Consider the following 22,796-nt stretch of genomic DNA (forward strand, 5'->3'; position numbering starts at 1 on the left):
AACTATAGTTTGTTAACAAGAAATTTGTGCAGTGGTTGAAAAACGAGTTTTAATGACTCCAACCTAAGTGTGTGTAAACTTCCAACTTCAACTGTTTTGTAGTCTTTACCTTCTTGCCTTTGTGCTGTTGTCTGTGCCAAATAATGTTTGTACCATGTTTTGTGCTGCCACCATGTTATGGTGCTACCATGTTATTGTCATGTGGTGTTGCTACTATGCTGTGTTGTCATGTGTTGCTGCCATGCTATGTTGTTGTCTTAGGTTTCTCTTTATGTTGTGTTGTGGTGTCTCTTGTCATGATGTGTTTTGTCCTGTATTTTAATTTTTAACCCCAGCCCCCGTCCCCCTTTTGGTAGGTCGTCAGTGTAAATAAGAATTTGTTCTTAATTGGCTTGCCTGACCTGCTTTTTTAATAATTACTAATTTGTTTGCATGTGAAACGACGGGCTATCTTGGTTAAGTTATAAAAATCTTTGACTATACTTTGCGCACTTCCGGTGGCCGCCATATTGATTTTTTTTGTGGATGTTGATAACACACGTTCTTAAATCGTTGTTCAATTTTATGTCCAACTTTTCGTATTATTGTTTTATTGTGGTATCTGGTTATTTATTTATAGTTACTACCTGAAGGGTAGCAACACAACAGCCAAGATGCCGCGTATCATGATCAAGGGGGGTGTATGGCGAAACACCGAGGTAAATTGGCGTAGCTAACGCTAATAACTTACGTCTGCTGCTAACTAGCTTCCAACTAATATACAACATTTTTAGTTAACTAAGTCAACTCCAGGTTAATGAACTACCATGTAAATGTATTCACTGAATTAGCTACTCGACACTGCATCACTTTAGCTAACATTACCTGGCTAGTTAGCTAACCACATTAACGTTAGTCGTAATAGCTCACTAGCTGAACTTCAATGCAACGTTAGCTAGTTGACATTAGTTAACTAGTAATATCTACTAGTTAACGCCGTCTTTAAATTATAGTTGTCTGCAGTTGAAACTGAATTTTCTTCGGGGATCAGTGAACAATTAATTAATCAATAAAATATGACATCCTCCCTCTTTCTCCCAGGATGAAATACTGAAGGCAGCGGTGATGAAATATGGGAAGAACCAGTGGTCTCGTATTGCCTCCCTGCTGCACCGCAAGTCTGCCAAACAGTGCAAGGCCCGCTGGTGTGTGTGTGTGTGTCTCACGTTAAACCCGGTGTGTGTGGCATGCATGATAAGCTGAGCCCCAAAGGAGACTGAGTGGTTTTTGTGAGTGTGTGTGGATACAGTTCTGTTTGTATCTAATGTGCTGTTTTTGTGTTTAGGTATGAGTGGCTGGATCCCAGCATTAAGAAAACCGAGTGGTCCAGAGAAGAAGAGGAGAAGCTGCTCCATCTGGCCAAGCTTATGCCCACCCAGTGGAGGACCATTGCTCCTATCATAGGACGCACCGCTGCCCAGTGTCTGGAGCACTACGAGTTTCTACTGTAAGACCCACGCAAAAACACTTTCTCTCTGTGTTCAGAGAATACCTCTTGGCATCCATGTTCTTATGCATTTTCTTGGTGTGTGTGTATAGAGACAAAGCAGCCCAGAGGGACAATGAGGAGGATACAGCTGATGATCCCAGGAAACTGAAGCCTGGAGAGATCGACCCCAACCCTGAAACCAAGCCCGCTAGGCCTGACCCTGTGGACATGGACGAAGGTTTATTTATTTTTTATTTAACCAGGTAAGCTAGTTGAGAACAAGTTCTCATTTGCAACTGCGACCTGGCCAAGATAAAGCAAAGCAGTTCGACACATACAACAACAGAGTTACACAAGGGACAAACAAACATACAATCAATGATACAGTAGAAAAATGATATACAGCATGTGCAAATGAGGTAGGATAAGAGAGGAAAGGCAATAAATAGGTCATGGTGGCAAAGTAATTACAATATAGCAATTAATCACTGGAATGGTAGGATGTGCAGAAGATGAATGTGCAAGTTGGGATACTGGGGTGCAAAGGAGCAAGATAAATAAATACAGTATTGGGATGAGGTAGATTAGATGGGCTATTTACAGATGAGCTATGTACAGGTGCAGTGATCTGTGAGCTGCTCTGACAGTTGGTGCTTAAAGCTAGTGAGGGAGGTAGGTAGGAGTCTCCAGCTTCAGAGATTTGTGCAGTTCGTTCCAGTCATTGGCAGCAGAGAACTGGAAGGAGAGGCGGCCAAAGGAACAATTGGTGCAATGCTTCTTCGGCTTGTTGCTGTTCAGTCAACTTTCATGGTTTATTCAAATTAAATAAATAAGACCAAACCAGCTATTCCTGACTCTGTCTGTTTGTGTGTGTGTGTATAGATGAGCTGGAGATGCTGTCTGAGGCCAGAGCTCGTCTGGCCAACACTCAGGGGAAGAAAGCCAAGAGGAAGGCCAGAGAGAAACAGCTGGAGGAGGCCAGGTATATACACAGGCACACCTTTTACACACCAGCACGAATTTGTGTTTCAAATAAGAGCTGTGTCATGTAAATACCACAAATGCAGGATTTGTGAACTGCATAACGTTCAGCATAAATTTCAGACCAGACATTTCTGAGTTTGCTCTCATAGTGAGGATACTCGATTAAGCTGGCCTGGTGCCTAGTGGGTGTAGTTTGCACCGGGTGAAAAGTGATTGCATTCATTTTGGAACTGGGCTGCCTCCAGGCGTGAGCCACGCGCCCCGTTCTGGCTGACGGCAGCGTTGTCTCAAAACAAAAGTGATGTAGGTTAAGCACGTGGAGTAATGAGTAGGATTCTGTTTTCACATGCAAAAGTGATTTATTTTGATAAAACTATTTTGCCTTCCCAATGAGAACTAGTTTGAAAATTCAAATGTTTATTTGATGGAATAGAGATATGTTTCTATTCTGCCTTGTTGACAACAGGACCGAGTGGCGCAGATTACTGTTCAATTTGAGCAGGGCGTGTGTCCATCACCGGTTTTGCACGTTCATAGCCCGTTGCAACCCAGTCCATCTTAATCGAATCCCCTCAATGCCTACCACCAAATCAAGAAAACGTTCAACCCTGACAAACATACACGCCCTCTCTTTCTCCTCACTCCCAGACGACTGGCTGCTCTACAGAAGCGCAGGGAGTTGAGGGCAGCAGGCATCGACGCTCAGAAGAAGAGGAAGAAGAAGAGAGGAGTGGACTACAATGCTGAGATTCCCTTTGAGAAGAAACCTTCTCAGGTAACACATTACACACACATACATCGTGTGTGTAACGTGTGTATTATTGGGGCTAAGTGTTAATATATTATGATTCTAGGGTTTCTATGACACCAGCATGGAGCTCTATGAAGGTCTGGAACCAAACTTCAAACGCCTGAGACAACAACACCTGGACGGAGAGCTACGCAAGTCAGTCACACACACACCCATCTTGTCGAATGCCACTAGTATGATCTGATTGGGCCATTTATAGATGGGATAATTTGACAGTTTGAATGTGAGGAGGAGAGAGCTGTGTGTGCCTGACTTTGTGTGTCCTCAGTGAGAAGGAGGAGAGGGAGAGGAAGAGGGATAGACAGAAGATCAAGAAGAAGAAGGAAAGTGATCTTCCGTCAGCCATCCTCCAGACCAGCGGAGTAGCAGAGTTCACCAAGAAACGCAGCAAACTGGTGCTGCCTGCACCACAGGTAACAACGCTATGACTGTGTGTGTGTGTGTGTGTGTGCGCATCTCTGATGGATAGCTACGGGAAGTAGTGAAGTTTTGTCAGGCCAGGGAAGTTTGACTGCGTGTCTGATGTTGTCTGGCGTGTGTAGATCTCTGATGCGGAGCTGGAGGAGGTGGTTAAGCTGGGTCAGGCCAGTGAAGTGGCTCGTCAGACCGCTGAGGAATCTGGGATCACTAACTCCGCCTCCTCAGCCCTACTGTCAGAATACAGCCTTTCCAACAGCGCCATGACAACTGGGCTACGCACCCCCAAGACCCCTGCCGCGCAGGACAAGATACTACAGGTACACCCAGTCACTCTCCCTTTTTCTCTGTCTCAGGGTATATGAGGAAAGCTGTCCACGGTACATATTATCATACAATGTAAATTATAACATAAAATGAATGCCAATACAATACCTCTGACAACATCTCTCTCTCTCTCCAGGAGGCCCAGAACCTGATGGCTCTAACTAACGTAGACACTCCTCTGAAAGGAGGTCTGAACACTCCTCTCCACCAGAGTGACTTCTCAGGAGTCACACCCCAAAGACAGGCAGTACAGACACCGAATACTGTACTGACCACACCTTTCAGGTACACACACACGGCATTCACACACACGCCAGCCGCATACCACCTTGCATCCCACTGGTGGCTTGCCTCTGAAGCTAAGCAGGGTTGGTCCTGGTCGGTCCCTGGATGTTGGAGGGCCAGTAGGAGGCACTCTTTCCTCTGGTCTAAAAAAAATATCTCAATGCTCCAGGGCAGTGATATGGGACATTGCCTTGTGTAGGGTGCTGTCTTTTGGATGGGACGTTAAACGTGTGTCCTGACTCCCTGTGGTCACTAAAGATTCCATGGCACTTATCACAAGAGTCGGGTTGTTAACCCTGGTGTCCTGGCTAAATTCCCAATCTAGCCCTCATATCTTCATGGCCACCTAATCATCCCCAGCCTCCAATTGGTTCATTCATCCCCCCTTCTCTCCCCTGTAACTATTCCCCAGGTCGTTGCTGTAAATGAGAATGTGATCTCACTCAATTTGCCTAGTACAATAAATAAACATGCAAGCCATTCTCCCACACACCTAATTCTGTACTGACTAGTGAAACACACTATTGCTGTTGTAGAACCCCGGGTCCAGGGTCTGAGGGCGGTATGACCCCCCAGGGAGCGTTAACCCCTAAAGGACCGGGTACTGTGACCCCCGGAGTAACCCCTGGGCGCACCCCTCTACGAGACAAACTCAACATCAATAGTGAGGAACAACTAGCAGACCCTGCCTACGCTAGACATCTGGTAACACAAACTACTATTGAAATGGCTACTGTTTCGAATTTGTTTTTGTGTGTATTTTGTGTGTGTGTAACTTTATTTTGTGTGTATGTGCGTAGCAACGAGAGTCGAGGGAGCAGCTGAAGCTGGGTCTGATGTCGCTGCCGATCCCCAAGAACGACTTTGAGATCGTTCTACCAGAAAACGCAGAGACTGAACTGGAGGAAATGGAGACTGAGACCGGATACATGGAGGACGCCTCAGAGATAGAGCTACGCAATCAGGTAACACTCAGTCACACAGACCCACATGCATACAACTCATATAAAGCTCTACTCTTGACTATCCCCTTTTGTAACCGTGTGTGTGTTTCAGGCTGCCCGGGATGCAGAGCAGGAGAAAGAGCTGAAGCTGAGACACACTGCTGTACAGAGGATTCTACCCAGACCATCAGAGGTAAGCACACACAGTGTGACTCTCTCACACACAAGAGTTCAAGTGCTGCATCACCTCCCCTTCCCGGCTACAGCATTAGTGACAAAACTAATGAAAAATTGTGTAGGTGAATGAGTCTATCCTGCGTCCGTTGGGAACAGATCCTCTGTCAGAACTGCAGCAGGCTGAGGAGATTATCAAGAAGGAGATGATCACTATGCTGCACTTTGACTGTCTACACCACCCACCAGCCAACCAACAGGTAGGTGTATACATAAACACACACAGGGCTGTGTTTGGAGCAGACCTAAAGTACTTTGTTTATCCAACCACAGCGCAGCAAACAACGAGGGCCTGCCTCCACCTCCAACAACGCAGAACACATCGCCCACCTGGACAGACACCCCTACAAGCCAATCAGCAATGAGGAGCTGGCACATGTAAAACACACACACACACCCCTACTAGCCATTGTTTCCCAAGATTTAATGTAGATCAGTGTTTCCCAACCTGTTTCCCCTGTAATGTCATGGTCTCCATCTGCTGTGTTTTAGTATGCCTCAATCCTAAAATGAATAGGAAAACTGTCTAAAAAATAGGAAAGATGGACACTGTCTAGATGGAGTGTTAGGGATGGGTACGGTTAATCGAATATCCGAACGGACGTTAGTATTGGCTTACTTGAGTTCATTTTCAGATTGTTTTTTTTTTAGGCCTTTTTAAAACAATGAAAAAGCTTTGTCTAAATTACATTTTAAATTATCCTTGTGATATTGTTACCTACAAGGATACACCATGACATTTGAAATTCTTAATATAATGAAACCACTAACTTTTGAATGTATACTGAACAAAAATATAAACGCAACATGCAACAATTTCAAAGATTATACTGGGTTACAGTTCATAAGGGTAGCCTAGTGGTTAGAGCGTTGGACGGTTGCAAGTTCAAATCCCTGAGCTGACAAGGTACAAATCTGTCGTTCTGCCCCTGAACAGGCAGTTAACCCACTGTTCCTAGGCCATCATTGAAAATAAGAATTTGTTCTTAACTGACTTGCCTAGTTAAATAAAGGTAATAATAATAATAAGGAAATCGGTCAATGTAAATAAATACATTTGGCCCCAACTCTGGATTTCACATGACTGGGAATACAGATCTGTTAGTCACAGATACCTTAAGGGGAAAAAAGGTAGGGGTGTGACTCAGAAAACCGGTCAGTATCTGGTGTGCACCAAATTTGAGAGAAATATAGCTTTTTGTGCATATGGAACATTTCTGGGATGTTTAATTTCAGCTCATGAAACATTGGACCAACACTGTACATGTTGTTTTTATATTTTTGTTATCAATGTAGTTTTTATAATGGTGCATTGAGTTACAGCTGCCCATTTGGCCCTCCAGTCTGCCCAGACATCAGTATGCTGTTTTTCCCACTTCAAATGGCAATTACAGGCGTCAACATAATGGAGTTTCTACAAATCAGATTTGATTAGTCACATGCGCTAAATACAACAGTTGTAGACCTTACAGTGAAATGCTTACTTACGAGTCCCTAACCAACAATGCAGTTTTAAAAAATACAGATAAGAAATAAAAGTAACAAGTAATTAAAGAGCAGCAGTAAAATAACAAACTATATACATGGGGTTACCGGTACAGAGTCAATGTGCGGGAGCACCGGTTAGTTGAGGTAATATGTACATGTAGGTAGAGTTAAAAGACCTGAGATCAATGAAAAATAGTCACCAGAAAACATTGTTGGATCAGAATCAGTTCTAAAATCATAACTTTCTTTCACTGTTGCTGTTTGCCAAAACTATACAGAGAAAAGCAGTCTGCATTTTACCTCTGCTATGTGCATTTTTGGTCATTTTGATTGGTCAAGAGTAAAAATGAATAGGATTTCCACTATGGTCCATGCTATCTGGGATCCTAGAGACCGTCCCTACCCCATTGAAGTTGAAATTTAAAATGGTAAGGGTTATGGTTGGGTTTAGGGTAGGGACATCCCAAGGTCCTTGGATTGCATTGACCTTTCGACTATCCAGATACACGTTTAAAAATAAAAAATCCCTACAGAGTAGAGTAACTTTGTCCACGCAATGTGGACATTTGTGTGAGATGTGTAAATAATAGTGTGTGTAACTTCTCCCCTCAGGCCAGTGAGTTGCTGAGCCAGGAGATGGAGGTGGTGAGGGCAGGTATGGGTCACGGGGACCTGTCCATGGAGGCCTACAGCCAGGTGTGGGAGGAGTGTTACGGCCAGGTGCTGTACCTCTCCGCCCAGAGCCGCTACACCAGGGCCAACCTGGCCTCCAAGAAGGACCGCATAGACTCCCTGGAGAAGAAACTAGAGGTGAGACCACATACACACGCTATCATGTCCCTTTTTACACTAGAAGCTGCTGGGCCGTAGGTAACTCATGATGTATACCACATGTTTATGATGTGTGTATTCCTAGATCAACCGAGGCCACATGACGTGTGAGGCCCGTCGCGCTGCTCGTCTGGAGCGTCGTCTCAAGGTGACTAAACACTTACCTATACTCTTTCTGTATGTCTCTCAAACTGTTTCTAGACGGTACCATTGCTGTGCTGTAGGCCTACTGAAGCAGCATGGTGAACTGTGGGAGCAGTGATATGTGTGTAGGTGTTCAAACGTGCTGTAGGTCTACTGAACCAGCATGGTGAACTGTGGGAGCAGTGATATGTCTGTATGTGTGTAGGTGCTAGGAGGGTACCAGTCCCGTGCTGTAGGTCTACTGAAGCAGCATGGTGAAAGCAGTGATGTGTGTAGGTGTTACTAGGAGGGTACCAGTCCCGTGCTGTAGGTCTACTGAACCAGCATGGTGAACTGTGGGAGCAGTGATATGTCTGTTTGTGTGTAGGTGTTACTAGGAGGGTACCAGTCCCGTGCTGTAGGTCTACTGAAGCAGCATGGTGAACTGTGGGAGCAGTGATATGTCTGTAGGTGTTACTAGGAGGGTACCAGTCCCGTGCTGTAGGTCTACTGAAGCAGCATGGTGAACTGTGGGAGCAGTGATATGTGTGTAGGTGTTACTAGGAGGGTACCAGTCCCGTGCTGTAGGTCTACTGAACCAGCATGGTGAACTGTGGGAGCAGTGATATGTCTGTATGTGTGTAGGTGTTACTAGGAGGGTACCAGTCCCGTGCTGTAGGTCTACTGAAGCAGCATGGTGAACTGTGGGAGCAGGTTGAGCAGGCAGCTACGGAGCTCCACACCTTCACTGAGCTGAAGAAACAAGAAGACACAGCGATACCCCGCAGACAAGAGGTACACATACTTTCACACACCCTGCCATATCACACAAACAGCTGACAAAAACTGCAGCCTGTGTTTATTGGACTTCATTTTCTCTTTAGGCTCTAAGGGAGGATGTGGAGAGACAGCAGGAGAGAGAAAAAGAGCTTCAGCAGAGATATGGAGACTTGCTGCTGGAGAAAGAAGCTCTGCTGTCTGCTAAATACTAACACACCCCTACTAGAAACCCCATATATGCTTTCTATACACACACACACACATAAATCACTAACACATATTATAAAAACATGTTAAGCAAATGCACACATACTGGAGAAAGTGTCTTCTCAAACACAGGATCATAGCAACCCTCGTCTTGCCCTCTAATTGTGTGTTGATAGGTAAACATATTTACAAGTGAATGATCTATTGGAGCTCTGCCTCATGTCATATTGATGTCATGGTCCAGTGCTTAGAGCATGCCTAGTGTTGGTCTTTCCTCTGGTGAATCAGTGTCTTTTCAAATTATCAATACAAATCTGATTTCTCCCTAAGACCTGTTTGCTATATGTTGTGTTTGTCTGCCCCTAGGATTTTCTACCTGCAGCAAACCTAGTGGATAATGCTGGAAATACCAGGAAAAGCAAAGTGCCTCTCAAAGCATGGCCTATGAAATGTATAGAGGAACTTGTTCTTAGCAGTGTTGTCAGGGCTATTGGATGATAATCTGTTTTCCTACAGTTCACATAAGTGTTGAAGATGCCCTATTGACGGAAAGCTAGCTTTCCATCCAATTGCTGAGATTTATGCAAATATTCTGGAATCAGCATGAAGAAAATATGCACATTTTTCCCACCAGTGGTGTTCCCTCCAAATGGACTTGTTGCGGATTTTTTTTAAATAGTGCTTGATGACACAATGTACTTTTTTTATTTAAGTTTTCATGTACAGAATAAAAATCTAAATTTAAATGTTTCCATTGCATTTAACTCTACTGATAGTTTTGTCAAACTGTTGCATTAAATACCAAATGTACCTACTCTGGTCTTGACACGTGCTCTAACCAACATGAGATTGTTGTGGATAAGAGCGAGAATATTTTAATTTGTGGAACGGCAGTCAAGCATCGATCACGTCACCAGAATAAGACCCTCAATATTTATTGGAATGGAGCATCAAGATCACTGCATGATTTTCCAAGTCGTAGTGGGAGGACCACACACCATGTTCACATGACTTCGATATGGTTTTAATATTATTTGCCACCATATCTCGCATAATTCATTGTACTGAGAAAAAGATCCCACCATGTCGAACAAACAAATTGTCGGCATTTATGAAAGACCTTATTTCCATCACGGCTGTCATGAAGATTATTTTTATTCAGTATGGCATAAAACTGGATGGAAATGTGGTTAGTGTTGAATAACTGAGTCAGTCTAATCAAATAGCTTTATTAAAGACTACTTTTTATATAAACCAAGGATGCATAATCAATGTGAGTGAATGTGGACAAAAAAAATGAACCGGACACTAAGGCTGCGTTTACAAAGGCAGCCCAATTTATTTTTTTTCACTAATTGGTCTTCTAACCAACCAGATCTGAATTGGGCTGCCTGTGTAAACGCAGAGTAAGTGATACATCATGACATGATGTCTGGACTTTAACAGAAATAGATAAAGACAGGAAGTTATGGTAAGAATCTCAAATCATAAAAAAACATTTATCTTCTGTCGAACCGTTTCTCTTCTGCCTTTAGCAGGCCAGGAACGCCATCCCATTCCCCCTATTAGCACTCTGGAAGAGGAGAGAGGGACCGTGTTTGTTATATTGATTACTTCCAACCAGTTGTTTTGTGAGAGAACAGTCCTACAGTGCATATAGGAAGTTAGGGAGGGAAGAGGAATGAAAGGGAGATGAGTGTACCGTGTGTCTGTAACTGTAGCGTCTGATGGCCTCTCTGATGTGGCAGGGCTGAATGGCTCCACTGGGAGGCTCCACACCACTCACTGCTGAACTCTGAAACAAACACACCTTAACACATGGTATACACACACACAAGCTGTGCAACACACAAAAAAACTATCTTAACAGACCTTCTTGCGTTTCCTTTGCCTGGTTTTACTGTCCAATCCCAAGCCTCCATTCGAGGGCTTAGAGGAGTGGGATGAGCCAGGAGTGGAGGGGGGCGTGGTCTCTGGAGATTCTGGATCTCTCTTTACCTGAGAGAGAGAGGTGGGGAAGAGAGAGAGAGAGGTGGGGAAGGGAGAGAGGGGGAAGGTAGAGAACACGTTTTAAATGAGCGGCCAGTAGGAATAGCAAGTTAGCTAGCTGCTACTCCTGTTAGCTGGCTAACAGAGGGGTGTGTGTTTTAACTTACCTCTGTATTGCTGTGGTAGTGTATGAAGCTGGCAGACACAACATGGCTGAAGGGATCTGTCTTTGGAGTCATATCCTGTTTCACTAACAGAGACAGATCTACCAGCTAGAGAGAGAAAGAGAGGGAGTGAATATTGTAATCCAAACAGAGCAATGATACACATAAAAAAAATACTACAGTTTACTATAGAACACTATAGTACCTACTATAGAATTATGCAGTAAACTGTAGTATACTGTAGAATCCCATACTCCACACTGTAGTATCTCTCGATCATTTAGTACTTACTATAGAATGTTCTAGAATACTGTACTATACTACACATTGTAGTATCCCTCAAGTATCCCTCACTTGTTTAGTGGTTACTTTAATATTTTGTATTATACTGTAGAATACTTTACTACACTGTAGTATCAAATCATATTTTATTTGTCACATGCACCGAATACAACAATTCTAGACCTTACCGTGAAATGCTTACTTACTCTGCATTGTTGGTTAAGAGCTGGTAAAAAAATATTTGCTAAATAAACTAAAGTAACACAATAACAAGGCTATATGCAAAAAATAAACTAAAGTAACACAATAACAAGGCTATATGCAAAAAATAAACTAAACTAAAGTAACACAATAACAAGGCTATATGCAAATAAATAAACACAATAACAAGGCTATATGTAACACAATAACAAGGCTATATGCAAAAAATAAACTAAACTAAAGTAACACAATAACAAGGCTATATGCAAAAAATAAACTAAAGTAACACAATAACAAGGCTATATGCAAAAAATAAACTAAACTAAAGTAACACAATAACAAGGCTATATGCAAAAAATAAACTAAACTAAAGTAACACAATAACAAGGCTATATGCAAAAAATAAACTAAAGTAACACAATAACAAGGCTATATGCAAAAAATAAACTAAAGTAACACAATAACAAGGCTATATGCAAAAAAAAACTAAACTAAAGTAACACAATAACAAGGCTATATGCAAAAAATAAACTAAACTAAAGTAACACAATAACAAGGCTATATGCAAAAAATAAACTAAACTAAAGTAACACAATAACAAGGCTATATGCAAAAAATAAACTAAAGTAACACAATAACAAGGCTATATGCAAAAAATAAACTAAAGTAACACAATAACAAGGCTATATGCAAAAAATAAACTAAACTAAAGTAACACAATAACAAGGCTATATGCAAAAAATAAATAAACTAAAGTAACACAATAACAAGGCTATATGCAAAAAATAAACTAAACTAAAGTAACACAATAACAAGGCTATATGCAAAAAATAAACTAAACTAAAGTAAAAAAAATAAATAACAACGAGGCAATATACAAGGGGTACAGAGTCAATGTGCAGGGGTACAGTTTAGTCGAGGTAATATGTACATGTAGGTAGAGATAAAGTGACTATGCATAGATAATAAACAGAGACTAGCAGCAGCGTACAAATGAGGGTCAATGAAAATAGTCCAAATAGCATTTTGATGAACTGTTCAAGAGTCTTATGGCTTGGGGGTAGAAGCTGTTACGGAGCCTTTTGGACCTAGACTTGGTGCTCCAGTACTGCTTGCCATGCGGTAGCAGTGAGAACAGTCTATGACTTGGATGGCTGGAGTCTTGACAATTTTTAGGGGCTTTCTCTGACACCTTCGATCGTGTCGTGCTTACTATATAATTTTGTAGTATACTGTGTAGAATAATATACATCACACTGTAGTATCCCTCGATCAAGTAGTGCTGACTAGATTTTTTTTATCAATTGGACTTCTAGCTAGGTTTACGGGTAGCTGTTAGCTTTGTCAACTTTGTTTTTATTTTAACGTGCTGTCCTTGGGGACCTCATGGCAGGGATTTCCTCTGAGGTTCCCCCTCGATCGTGTAGTGCTTACTAAACTCAGGAAGAAAAAAAAAGAAACGTCCGTTTTTCAGGACCCTGTCTTTCAAAGATAATTCGTAAAAATCCAAATAACTTCACAGATCTTCATTGTAAAGGGTTTAAACACTGTTTCCCATGCTTGTTTAATGAACCATAAACAATTAATGAACATGCACCTGTGGAACGGTCATTAAGACACTAACAGCTTACAGACGGTAGGCAATTAAGGCCACAGTTATGAAAACTTAGGACACTAAAGAGGCCTTTCTACTGACTCTGAAAAACACCAAAAGAAAGATGCACAGGGTCCTTGCTCATCTGCGTGAATGTGCCTTAGGCATGCTGCAAGGAGGCATGAGGTACTGCAGATGTGGCCAGGGCAATAAATTGCAATGTCCGTACTGTGAGATGCCTAAGACAGCGCTACAGGGGGACAGGACGGACAGTTGTGGTCTGCCACTGCAAGGACGATCGTGTAACAACACCTGCACAGGAACATCACGAACATCACACCTGCGGGACAGGTACAGGATGGCAACAATAATTGCCCGAGCTACACCAGAAACGCACAATCCGTCCATCAGTGCTCAGACTGTCCACAATAGGCTGAGAGCGGCTGGACTGAGGGCTTTTTAGGCCTGTTGTAAGGCAGGTCCTCACCAGACATCACCGGCAACAACGTTGCCTATGGGCACAAACCCACCGTCGCTGGACCAGACAGGATTGGCAAAAACTCCTCTTCACTGACGAGTCACGGTTTTGTCTCACCAGGGGTGATGGTCAGATTTGCGTGTATCGTCGAAGGAATGAGTGTTACACCGAGGCCTGTACTCTGGAGCGGGATCGATTTGGAGGTAGATGGTCCGTCATGGTCTGGGGCGGTATGTCACAGCATCATCGGACTGAGCTTGTCGTCATTGCAGGCAATCTCAATGCTGTGCGTTACAGAGAAGACATTCTCCTCCCTCATGTGGTACCCTTCCTGCAGGCTCATCCTGACGTGACCCCAGCCATACTGCTCGTTCTGTGCATGATTTCCTGCAAGACAGGAATGTCAGTGTTCTGCCATGGCCAGTGAAGAGCCCAGATCTCAATCCCATTGAGCATGTCTGGGATCTGTTGGATCGGAGGGTGAGGGCTAGGGCCATTCCCCCCAGAAATGTCTGGGAACTTGCAGGTGCCTTGGTGGAAGAGTAGGGTAACATCTCACAGCAAGAACTTGCAAATCTGGTGCAGTCCATGAGGAGGAGACGCACTGCAGTACTTAATGCAGCTGGTGGCCACACCAAAAACGGTCTGTTACTTTTGATTTAGACCCCCCCTTTGTTCAGGGACACATTATTCCATTTCTGTTAGTCACATGTCTGTGGAACATGTTCAGTTTATGTCTCAGTTGTTGAATCTTATGTTCATACAAATATTCACACATGTTAAATTTGCTGAAAATAAACACAGTTGACAGTGTAAGGACGTTTCTTTTTTTGCTGAGATTATATAAATGTGTAGTATAGTGTAGAATACTATACTCCAAACTGTAGTATCCCTTGATTGATTTATTTTATTTGACTATTTAAAAACACAATACAAACACAAATATGGATATGGATACAATGCATTTAGAAATGTGTCAAGAATAACACAAGAAAGTTGAAAATTTATTTCCATTGTGATCCTAGTTAAAACATATTACACATTAACAGCTAACCCACATAAAAAAAGACTATTCACTTACAGATCAGTCCATGCAAATTTTTAGGCTTGCCTTAAAGCTACAAGCTTTACAAGCTTACAAGCTAACCTATTTCGCCTGCTTTGAGGAAAACACAGAGCCACAGAGGCGGGCCATCCGCCTCCAACAAGGAGTGCGAGCTATCCGCCTCCAACAAGGAGTGCGAGCTATCCGCCTCCAACAAGGAGTGCGAGCTATCCGCCTCCAACAAGGAGTGCGAGCTATCCGCCTCCAACAAGGAGTGCGAGCTATCCGCCTCCAACAAGGAGTGCGAGCTATCCGCCTCCAACAAGGAGTGCGAGCTATCCGCCTCCAACAAAGAGTGCGAGCTATCCGCCTCCAACAAAGAGTGCGAGCTATCCGCCTCCAACAAGGAGTGCGAGCTATCCGCCTCCAACAAAGAGTGCGAGCTATCCGCCTCCAACAAAGAGTGCGAGCTATCCGCCTCCAACAAAGAGTGCGAGCTATCCGCCTCCAACAAAGAGTGCGAGCTATCCGCCTCCAACAAAGAGTGCGAGCTATCCGCTATCCGCCTCCAACAAAGAGTGCGGGCTATCCGCCTCCAACAAAGAGTGCGAGTGCGGGCTATCCGCCTCCAACAAGGAGTGCGAGCTATCCGCCTCCAACAAAGAGTGCGAGCTATCCGCCTCCAACAAAGAGTGCGAGCTATCCGCCTCCAACAAAGAGTGCGAGCTATCCGCCTCCAACAAAGAGTGCGAGCTATCCGCCTCCAACAAAGAGTGCGAGCTATCCGCCTCCAACAAAGAGTGCGGGCTATCCGCCTCCAACAAAGAGTGCGAGCTATCCGCCTCCAACAAAGAGTGCGGGCTATCCGCCTCCAACAAAGAGTGCGAGCTATCCGCTTCCAACAAAGAGTGCGAGCTATCCGCCTCCAACAAAGAGTGAGAGCTATCCGCCTCCAACAAAGAGTGTGAGCTATTGTTCTCGTTAAACCTCGCAAGGCTGCCGCCCCAGACGGCATCCCAAACTGCGTCCTTCGGGCATGTGCAGACCAGCTGGCTGGAGAGTTTCCGGACATATTCAATCTCTCCCTATCCCAGTCTGTTGTCCCCACTTGCTGTGGACCAGTAACCTTTGATTTGATTTGTCCACAAAAATATTACAGTGAATACTAGTATGCAGCAGTAAAGTCAGCAATAACACAAGTAAATACTACAGTACACTAGTCATGTCCGCACAAACACTAGTGAATACTATAGTATTCTAAAGTTATGTCTGCAACAACACTACAGTGAATCATATAGTGTTCTACAATCATGTCTGCAAAAACACTACAGTGAATACTTTAGTATACTACAGTTATGTCCGCAAAAGACACAATACAGTGAATACTATAGTATACTACAGTCATTTACACAAAAACCCTACAGTGAATATTATAGTATACTACAGTCATGTCTGCAAAAACACTACAGTGAATAAATACTACAGTAAAGTCTGGGTGAATACTATAGTATACTACAGTTGTCTGCAAAAGAAACACCCTTTTTCTCCCCAATTTAGTGGTATCCAATTGTTGTAGTAGCTACTATCTTGTCTCATCGCTACCACTCCCGTACGGGCTCGGGAGAGACGAAGGTTGAAAGTCATGCGTCCTCCGATACACAACCCAACCAAGCCGCACTGCTTCTTAACACAGCGCACATCCAACCCGGAAGCCAGCCGCACCAATGTGCCGGAGGAAACACCGTGCACCTGGCCACCTTGGTTAGCGTACACTGCGCCCAGCCCGCCACAGGAGTCGCTGGTGCGCGATGAGACAAGGACACCCCTACCGACCAAGCCCTCCCTAACCCGGGCGACGCTAGGCCAATTGTGCGTCGCCCCACGGACCTCCCGTTCGCGGCCGGTTACGACAGAGCCTGGGCGCGAACCCAGGGACTCTGATGGCACAGCTGGCGCTGCAGTACAGCGCCCTTAAACACTGCGCCACCCGGGAGGCCCAGAGACTTAGTTCTTTAACTAGCAGTGGTCTGGTAGACACACATACCTGAGCGGTGGTCTCATAAGCCAGATAGGACAGGATCTCCATGGCAACAGTGTTGGGCTTCACCTCCAGACTGCTGCAGTCCAGCCAGTCTCGGAACTTAGATGCCTTCTTAGCTACAGACAGACACACACACACACACACACACACACACACACACACACACACACACACACACACACACACACACACACACACACACACACACACACACACACACACACACACACACACACACACACACACACACACACACACACACACACACACACACACACACACACACACACACACACACACACACACACACACACACACACACACACAATCTATCAGAGACTGAGTTAAGGGTTAAATGTTGGGAGAAGAAATGTTACTCACCAAAGCTGAGCTGCCGACTCTCACAGAACTCACTGTACTGAGCACTGTCCATCCCCCTGGTCTGTCTTTCCAACCTCTACAGAGAGGAGAGGTAATGAGAGAGTGTGGAGAGAGGAGTTAATACTCACCGAGGGGAGCTGCTACCCAGATACCACTTTAACACACTGTGTATGTGTGTCTGTTTGTGTGTTCTGACCTCCAGTCGTTCCAGTTTGACGTCATCTACTTCCTGGTTGTCAGACAGGGACAGGAACTCTCCCGTCTGGTCCACCCAGGACAAGAAGTCTCCTGCTAGCCGCTGGCGCTTGTTACTCCCGGCAACAACCCACCTATCTATCAGTGTGTGAGTGAGAGATAGATAGAGAGGGGGCAATGTTAGCCCTCTAAGCTAAAGTCTAGGAGTACTGGAAGCTAACAAGTCTTCAGGCAGGGTTAAAAGCAGGGTTAAAGTTATCCATCACTGGGACAGATTTCCATTAAATGGATTCTGAAGAGGTCATTTTTTGTGTGTTCTACAAAATATGTTCTCAAATATGACATTTTCTCTGTTAAGCTGTGTGCACTGAACTGACATGCACGATTGTTGATGACACGCGGATATTCAGATGAAGGAAATTACAGTCTATAATGTGCACCACAGCAGTGCTCAACTCAGAGTGGTGTAGCCGGCCTACTGTAGCTGCTGGCAAAATAATTATTCTGACAAGCAGTCAATGCACAACCATTCTTAATGCAATCGCAGGAGAATATTTTTTTAAGCAGTTTGGCCTTTAAAAAAAATGATATGGGATCCGAGTTCTACATTGCTACCACGTTAATTTCTCTACTCCTTCAATTGTGCGTGGCATTCTTTTACAAATGCAGCTTCAAGCTTGGTTTTAGGCACAGCTGCACAACAGAGCTCTTAAAGGGGCAATGTCATCTTAAAAGAGCAAACAGAAACAAACAAAAAAAGATGATTTTTCGAGTAAATAAAAACAAATAATTATTTATATATTTATAATAAAATAATAATAATTAACAATAGCAATCAGGATGTTGTGTCCAATGGGGTAAATGCAGATGGACCAACCCCATGCTTCAGCCTATGTACATTTTATAGCAACTATGCTTCATCAGTTGGGCTACAGGTGATAATGCGTATTGCTAATAGCACATACAGTGCCTTGCGAAAGTATTCGGCCCCCTTGAACTTTGCGACCTTTTGCCACATTTCAGGCTTCAAACATAAAGATATAAAACTGTATTTTTTTGTGAAGAATCAACAACAAGTGGGACACAATCATGAAGTGGAACAACATTTATTGGATATTTCAAACTTTTTTAACAAATCAAAAACTGAAAAATAGGGCGTGCAAAATTATTCAGCCCCTTTACTTTCAGTGCAACAAACTCTCTCCAGAAGTTCAGTGAGGATCTCTGAATGATCCAATGTTGACCTAAATGACTAATGATGATAAATACAATCCACCTGTGTGTAATCAAGTCTCCGTATAAATGCACCTGCACTGTGATAGTCTCAGAGGTCCGTCAAAAGCGCAGAGAGCATCATGAAGAACAAGGAACACATCAGGCAGGTCCGAGATACTGTTGTGAAGAAGTTTAAAGCCGGATTTGGATACAAAAAGATTTCCCAAGCTTTAAACATCCCAAGGAGCACTGTGCAAGCGATAATATTGAAATGGAAGGAGTATCAGACCACTGCAAATCTACCAAGACCTGGCCGTCCCTCTAAACTTTCAGCTCATACAAGGAGAAGACTGATCAGAGATGCAGCCAAGAGGCCCATGATCACTCTGGATGAACTGCAGAGATCTACAGCTGAGGTGGGAGACTCTGTCCATAGGACAACAATCAGTCGTATATTGCACAAATCTGGCCTTTATGGAAGAGTGGCAAGAAAGCCATTTCTTAAAGATATCCATAAAAAGTGTTGTTTAATGTTTGCCACAAGCCACCTGGGAGACACACCAAACATGTGGAAGAAGGTGCTCTGGTCAGATGAAACCAAAATTGAACTTTTTGGCAACAATGCAAAACGTTATGTTTGGCGTAAGATTGGGACGGAGATTTGTCTTCCAACAAGACAATGATCCAAAACATAAAGCAAAATCTACAATGGAATGGTTCAAAAATAAACATATCCAGGTGTTAGAATGGCAAGGTGTTAGAAAGTCAAAGTCCAGACCTGAATCCAATCGAGAATCTGTGAAAAGAACTGAAAACTGCTGTTCACAAATGCTCTCCATCCAACCTCACTGAGCTCGAGCAGTTTTGCAAGGAGGAATGGGAAAAATGTCAGTCTCTCGATGTGCAAAACTGATAGAGACATACCCCAAGCAACTTACAGCTGTAATCGCAGCAAAAGGTGGCGCTACAAAGTATTAACTTAAGGGGGCTGAATAATTTTGCGCGCCCAATTTTTCAGTTTTTGATTTGTTAAAAAAGTTTGAAATATCCAATAAATGTCGTTCCACTTCATGATTGTGTCCCACTTGTTGTTGATTCTTCACAAAAAAATACAGTTTTATATCTTTGTTTGAAGCCTGAAATGTGGCAAAAGGTCGCAAGGTTCAAGGGGGCCGAATACTTTCGCAAGGCACTGTATGATAATATAGGCCATGCATAGGCTATATGCCTGGTCCAATATAATTTTAACAACATTTTTACCCATATGTTTTTGGGCCCACTTCTGGAGGTGGAAATTATATTTTAGATGATGTCAGCATCGTTTTATTTTCATTAATTTGAAAGTAGAATGTCCTTTTAAAAAGTCACCAGAACTGAGTTTCTCAGTCCTTTTACATAACATTTTTACAGGGAGGTCCCCAGACCTCCTAAGCAAAGGAAACTGAAATTGGTCAAACGTGCAGTTTAATACATATACAACATGATCCTGTTTCCTTAACAGTAAGGTGGTCACAACCTTTTTACATGAAAGGGGAGGATAACTTGGCCCCAGACAATAGATCTGAGATCGACTTAAGTTTCAGTCATGGGACTTTTTTTTGCTTTACATGTACTGTGTCAAGTACCTGACTCCAGTGGTTCCTCATCTTCAATGGTTTTCAGCACTTTAGACTTGTAGTCTCTGAACTGTAGATACCTTAACAACCTCCTCACCTTCTTCTGTAGGGAGAAGATGAAGAGAACAATGAGAGAAAAAATTACGTAGTTTAAAATAATACTACAAGCCTCCGGTTTTCTAGTTAACGCCAGTCAGCTGAAATCAGTACTTCACAGGTATTGCAGGCAGAAAATAGTGTGAGTGTATGGTGTGTCTGTGTATGGTGTATGTAGCTGGTGTGTACCTTGTCTCTCCTCATGAGGAACAGGATGTCCTCAGCTGAGATGACCCTTGACCCTCTAAGGACCGCCCCCTCACACGCCTGCTGTAGCTTCGGACACACACACACACACACAAGAGAGGAGTGATATGAGTTACTGTTTCATAGTTGAAAAGGTTTGTCAGTATCAGAGAGAGAACAGGGACTAAAATGTGTGTGTGTGTGTTACCAGGTTGATGAGTTGGGTGTGTACAATGTCCTCTACCAGAGCAGCAGTCTCATGTAGGGGTCTGCGAGCATCTCCCAGAGCAAACCTAGAACACACACACACACACACACACACATGAGACGGGTTAGAAACACACACACACACACACACACACACACACACACACACACACACACACATGAGACGGGTTAGAAACACACACACACACACACACACACACATGAGACGGGTTAGAAACACACACACACACACACACACACACGAGACGGGTTAGAAACACACACACACACACACACACACACACACATGAGACGGGTTAGAAACACACACACACACATGAGACGGGTTAGAAACACACACACACACACACACACATGAGACGGGTTAGAAACACACACACACACAGGATGCAGGCTCTGTTCTAGTAGGTGAGGTTGAGGGATGTGGTGTATCTCTATGCAAAGGTTGGGTTGAACACCTGAGTGTCTGTGAGTGTGTGACGGCAGTGATGTCATAGTCAGATTAATGTGGTTCGTCGAATGAGGGTGGAGCAAGGGAGTATGGCGACCACGCTGTGGTCCGAACGCCATCACACACACCGCTCCAGGACCACAGAACCACAACGCAGACCGTCTTAGCGTAGCAGACCAGGACCCGACCACACAACGACCCTTCGACACTACGGTCAACCTACTGCTGAAACTAGCTGGTTACTCTGTGATACACTGTTGCCATGGCATCCAACAGCCTTTTCAGCCCGAGTCAACACAACCTCTACTGGGGTAAGTGGATCTATATGTCGACCTGTGTGTGTGTGTGTGTGTGTGTGTGTGTGTGTGTGTGTGTGTGTGTGTGTTTTTGGGACAATCTGACTCAGTGTGTGTAGTTACATCATGCTCTGTATTTCGGGGATGAAGCTGGTCCGTGTGGGTGGGCGGTCCCTCGCTTGGCTGGAAGAGCCTGCCATGGGACTGCTGCTCATCACCTACACACACACCCCAGGGTCGTGTTCAGGAAGACAACATTACAACACTTTATGATAGAAATATAGGCTACTGTGTAGAACAGATATAATCGTTATTACAGTCATTGCATATCAACTCTATAAAATACATTTATATCGGCACATACGGTTTATCAACTGAAGTTGTTGGGTGTGTTGACTCAGTCGTAATATTTCAAGTCAGTTTCTCTATGAACTAGTAGCCTAAACACACACCACAGTTACACAAACATGTTTTTGGTAGCACCGAAAAACAGCTATACACACACACACACACACACACACACACACACACACACAGGTATGCGGTAAACAAAAGAACAGGATGGAGTCACTCAACCAGAATTGAGCTAAGGCAAATCAGCTGTTGCTAATGTCACAATATGGATTTGACTGTTTTTGTTCGCTGCTTGGCTTAACTCTTAACCACTGCCTTCCTCTCCCTCCCTACCTCCCCTCTCTCAGTGTTTGCATGAACGAATCCTGTAGGACAGTCGTTCCTGTATTCAAACCTGTGGCTGTAGACAGACAGAGAGAGAGGATGTATAGCGCACGCACGCACGCACACACGCTCCCATTCTCCAGCTAGTAAACAGGTCTGTCACTTTCCCCCATAACCCAGACAGAACCAGTCAAATTGAAGTTACGGGCAAATAGTAAAGTGGGCTAGTCGAATGTCTTTAGAAGGTGTTAGAACAATGCAATCTTACCGTGATTCAACGATTTAGTACAATATTATTTGTCCCTCGTCATTGGTTTCTTTACAAACCACTGCTGCACTTGGATAAGCTGCTTTGTCGTTTTGTCGCACAGTGAAAGACGTCAGCAATGTTGATCTTGTCACGGGCTCATTGTGCCACCTGGTGGCAGCTGACAAAAATAGTTTGGCCGGTTTTATGGAGGTTGTGCGAAGTCCTGCCTGACGTGTGTGTGTGTGTGTGTGTGTGTGTGTGTGTGTGTGTGTGTGTGTGTGTGTGAGAGAGAGAGAGAGAGAGAGAGACACTGTGTGTGTGTGTGTGCTGTTTAACCCTTCTTTTTACTTGTTTTACTGTACTTAAATATGTATACAATACAGTACTGTATGAATGACAAGAAATAAAGTTACACGCTCTATATGCTCCCAACAATGTTATTGAAACATAGATGGGTCAGAACTGTTTTTTAGCAGATTTGACTTGTTCTAGGGCCTCTGTGGCTTCAGAA

At 43.8% G+C, this 22,796-nt stretch overlaps 2 protein-coding genes across 4 annotated transcripts; one reads left to right on the top strand and one right to left on the bottom strand.

The window, feature by feature from the left end:
* Positions 1–494: 494 nt before the first annotated feature.
* On the top strand, positions 495–9,645 carry LOC139383870 (cell division cycle 5-like protein). Of its 3 annotated transcripts, XM_071128457.1 has the most exons (19): positions 495–698; positions 1,081–1,184; positions 1,325–1,486; positions 1,579–1,706; positions 2,351–2,450; positions 3,101–3,227; positions 3,307–3,398; positions 3,532–3,676; positions 3,806–4,000; positions 4,144–4,292; positions 4,829–4,997; positions 5,093–5,257; positions 5,349–5,429; positions 5,536–5,670; positions 5,744–5,848; positions 7,571–7,768; positions 7,875–7,937; positions 8,558–8,707; positions 8,797–9,645. In XM_071128457.1, exons 1-19 carry the CDS (start codon positions 654–656, stop codon positions 8,902–8,904), a joined length of 2,421 nt encoding a protein of 806 aa, XP_070984558.1. In that variant the 5' UTR covers positions 495–653; the 3' UTR covers positions 8,905–9,645. The 3 variants fall into 3 exon arrangements, with proteins under 3 accessions (XP_070984558.1, XP_070984560.1, XP_070984561.1); XM_071128459.1 differs by lacking the exon at positions 8,797–9,645 and having other exon boundaries at positions 8,301–8,562; XM_071128460.1 differs by lacking the exons at positions 495–698; positions 1,081–1,184; positions 1,325–1,486 and having other exon boundaries at positions 1,579–1,731.
* Positions 9,646–9,883: 238 nt separating this feature from the next.
* On the bottom strand, positions 9,884–22,420 carry LOC139383477 (SPT3 homolog, SAGA and STAGA complex component). The gene is made up of 12 exons (XM_071128032.1): positions 22,304–22,420; positions 21,481–21,575; positions 20,591–20,675; positions 20,386–20,472; positions 20,110–20,203; positions 17,271–17,407; positions 17,075–17,150; positions 16,697–16,809; positions 11,056–11,160; positions 10,772–10,897; positions 10,602–10,694; positions 9,884–10,472 (listed from the first exon to the last, which is right to left on the bottom strand). Exons 2-12 carry the CDS (start codon positions 21,570–21,572, stop codon positions 10,431–10,433), a joined length of 1,050 nt encoding a protein of 349 aa, XP_070984133.1. The 5' UTR covers positions 21,573–21,575; positions 22,304–22,420; the 3' UTR covers positions 9,884–10,430.
* Between the last annotated feature and the right edge of the window lie 376 nt (positions 22,421–22,796).

Source organism: Oncorhynchus clarkii, chromosome 25 (assembly GCF_045791955.1).
Source record: "Oncorhynchus clarkii lewisi isolate Uvic-CL-2024 chromosome 25, UVic_Ocla_1.0, whole genome shotgun sequence".
Lineage (NCBI taxonomy): Eukaryota > Metazoa > Chordata > Actinopteri > Salmoniformes > Salmonidae > Oncorhynchus > Oncorhynchus clarkii.

Coding starts and splice junctions, on each gene's coding strand:
- LOC139383870 (XM_071128457.1), top strand. CDS start 654: ATGCCGCGTATCATGATCAAGGGGGGTGTATGGCGAAACACCGAG. Junction 5,671..5,743: donor ACCCACCAGCCAACCAACAG/GTAGGTGTATAC, acceptor ATCCAACCACAG/CGCAGCAAACAACGAGGGCC. Junction 5,849..7,570: donor GCAATGAGGAGCTGGCACAT/GTAAAACACACA, acceptor TTCTCCCCTCAG/GCCAGTGAGTTGCTGAGCCA.
- LOC139383477 (XM_071128032.1), bottom strand. CDS start 21,572: ATGAGCAGCAGTCCCATGGCAGGCTCTTCCAGCCAAGCGAGGGACCGC. Junction 10,695..10,771: donor GGCAAAGGAAACGCAAGAAG/GTCTGTTAAGAT, acceptor TGTTTGTTTCAG/AGTTCAGCAGTGAGTGGTGT. Junction 10,473..10,601: donor GCTACAGTTACAGACACACG/GTACACTCATCT, acceptor CTCCTCTTCCAG/AGTGCTAATAGGGGGAATGG.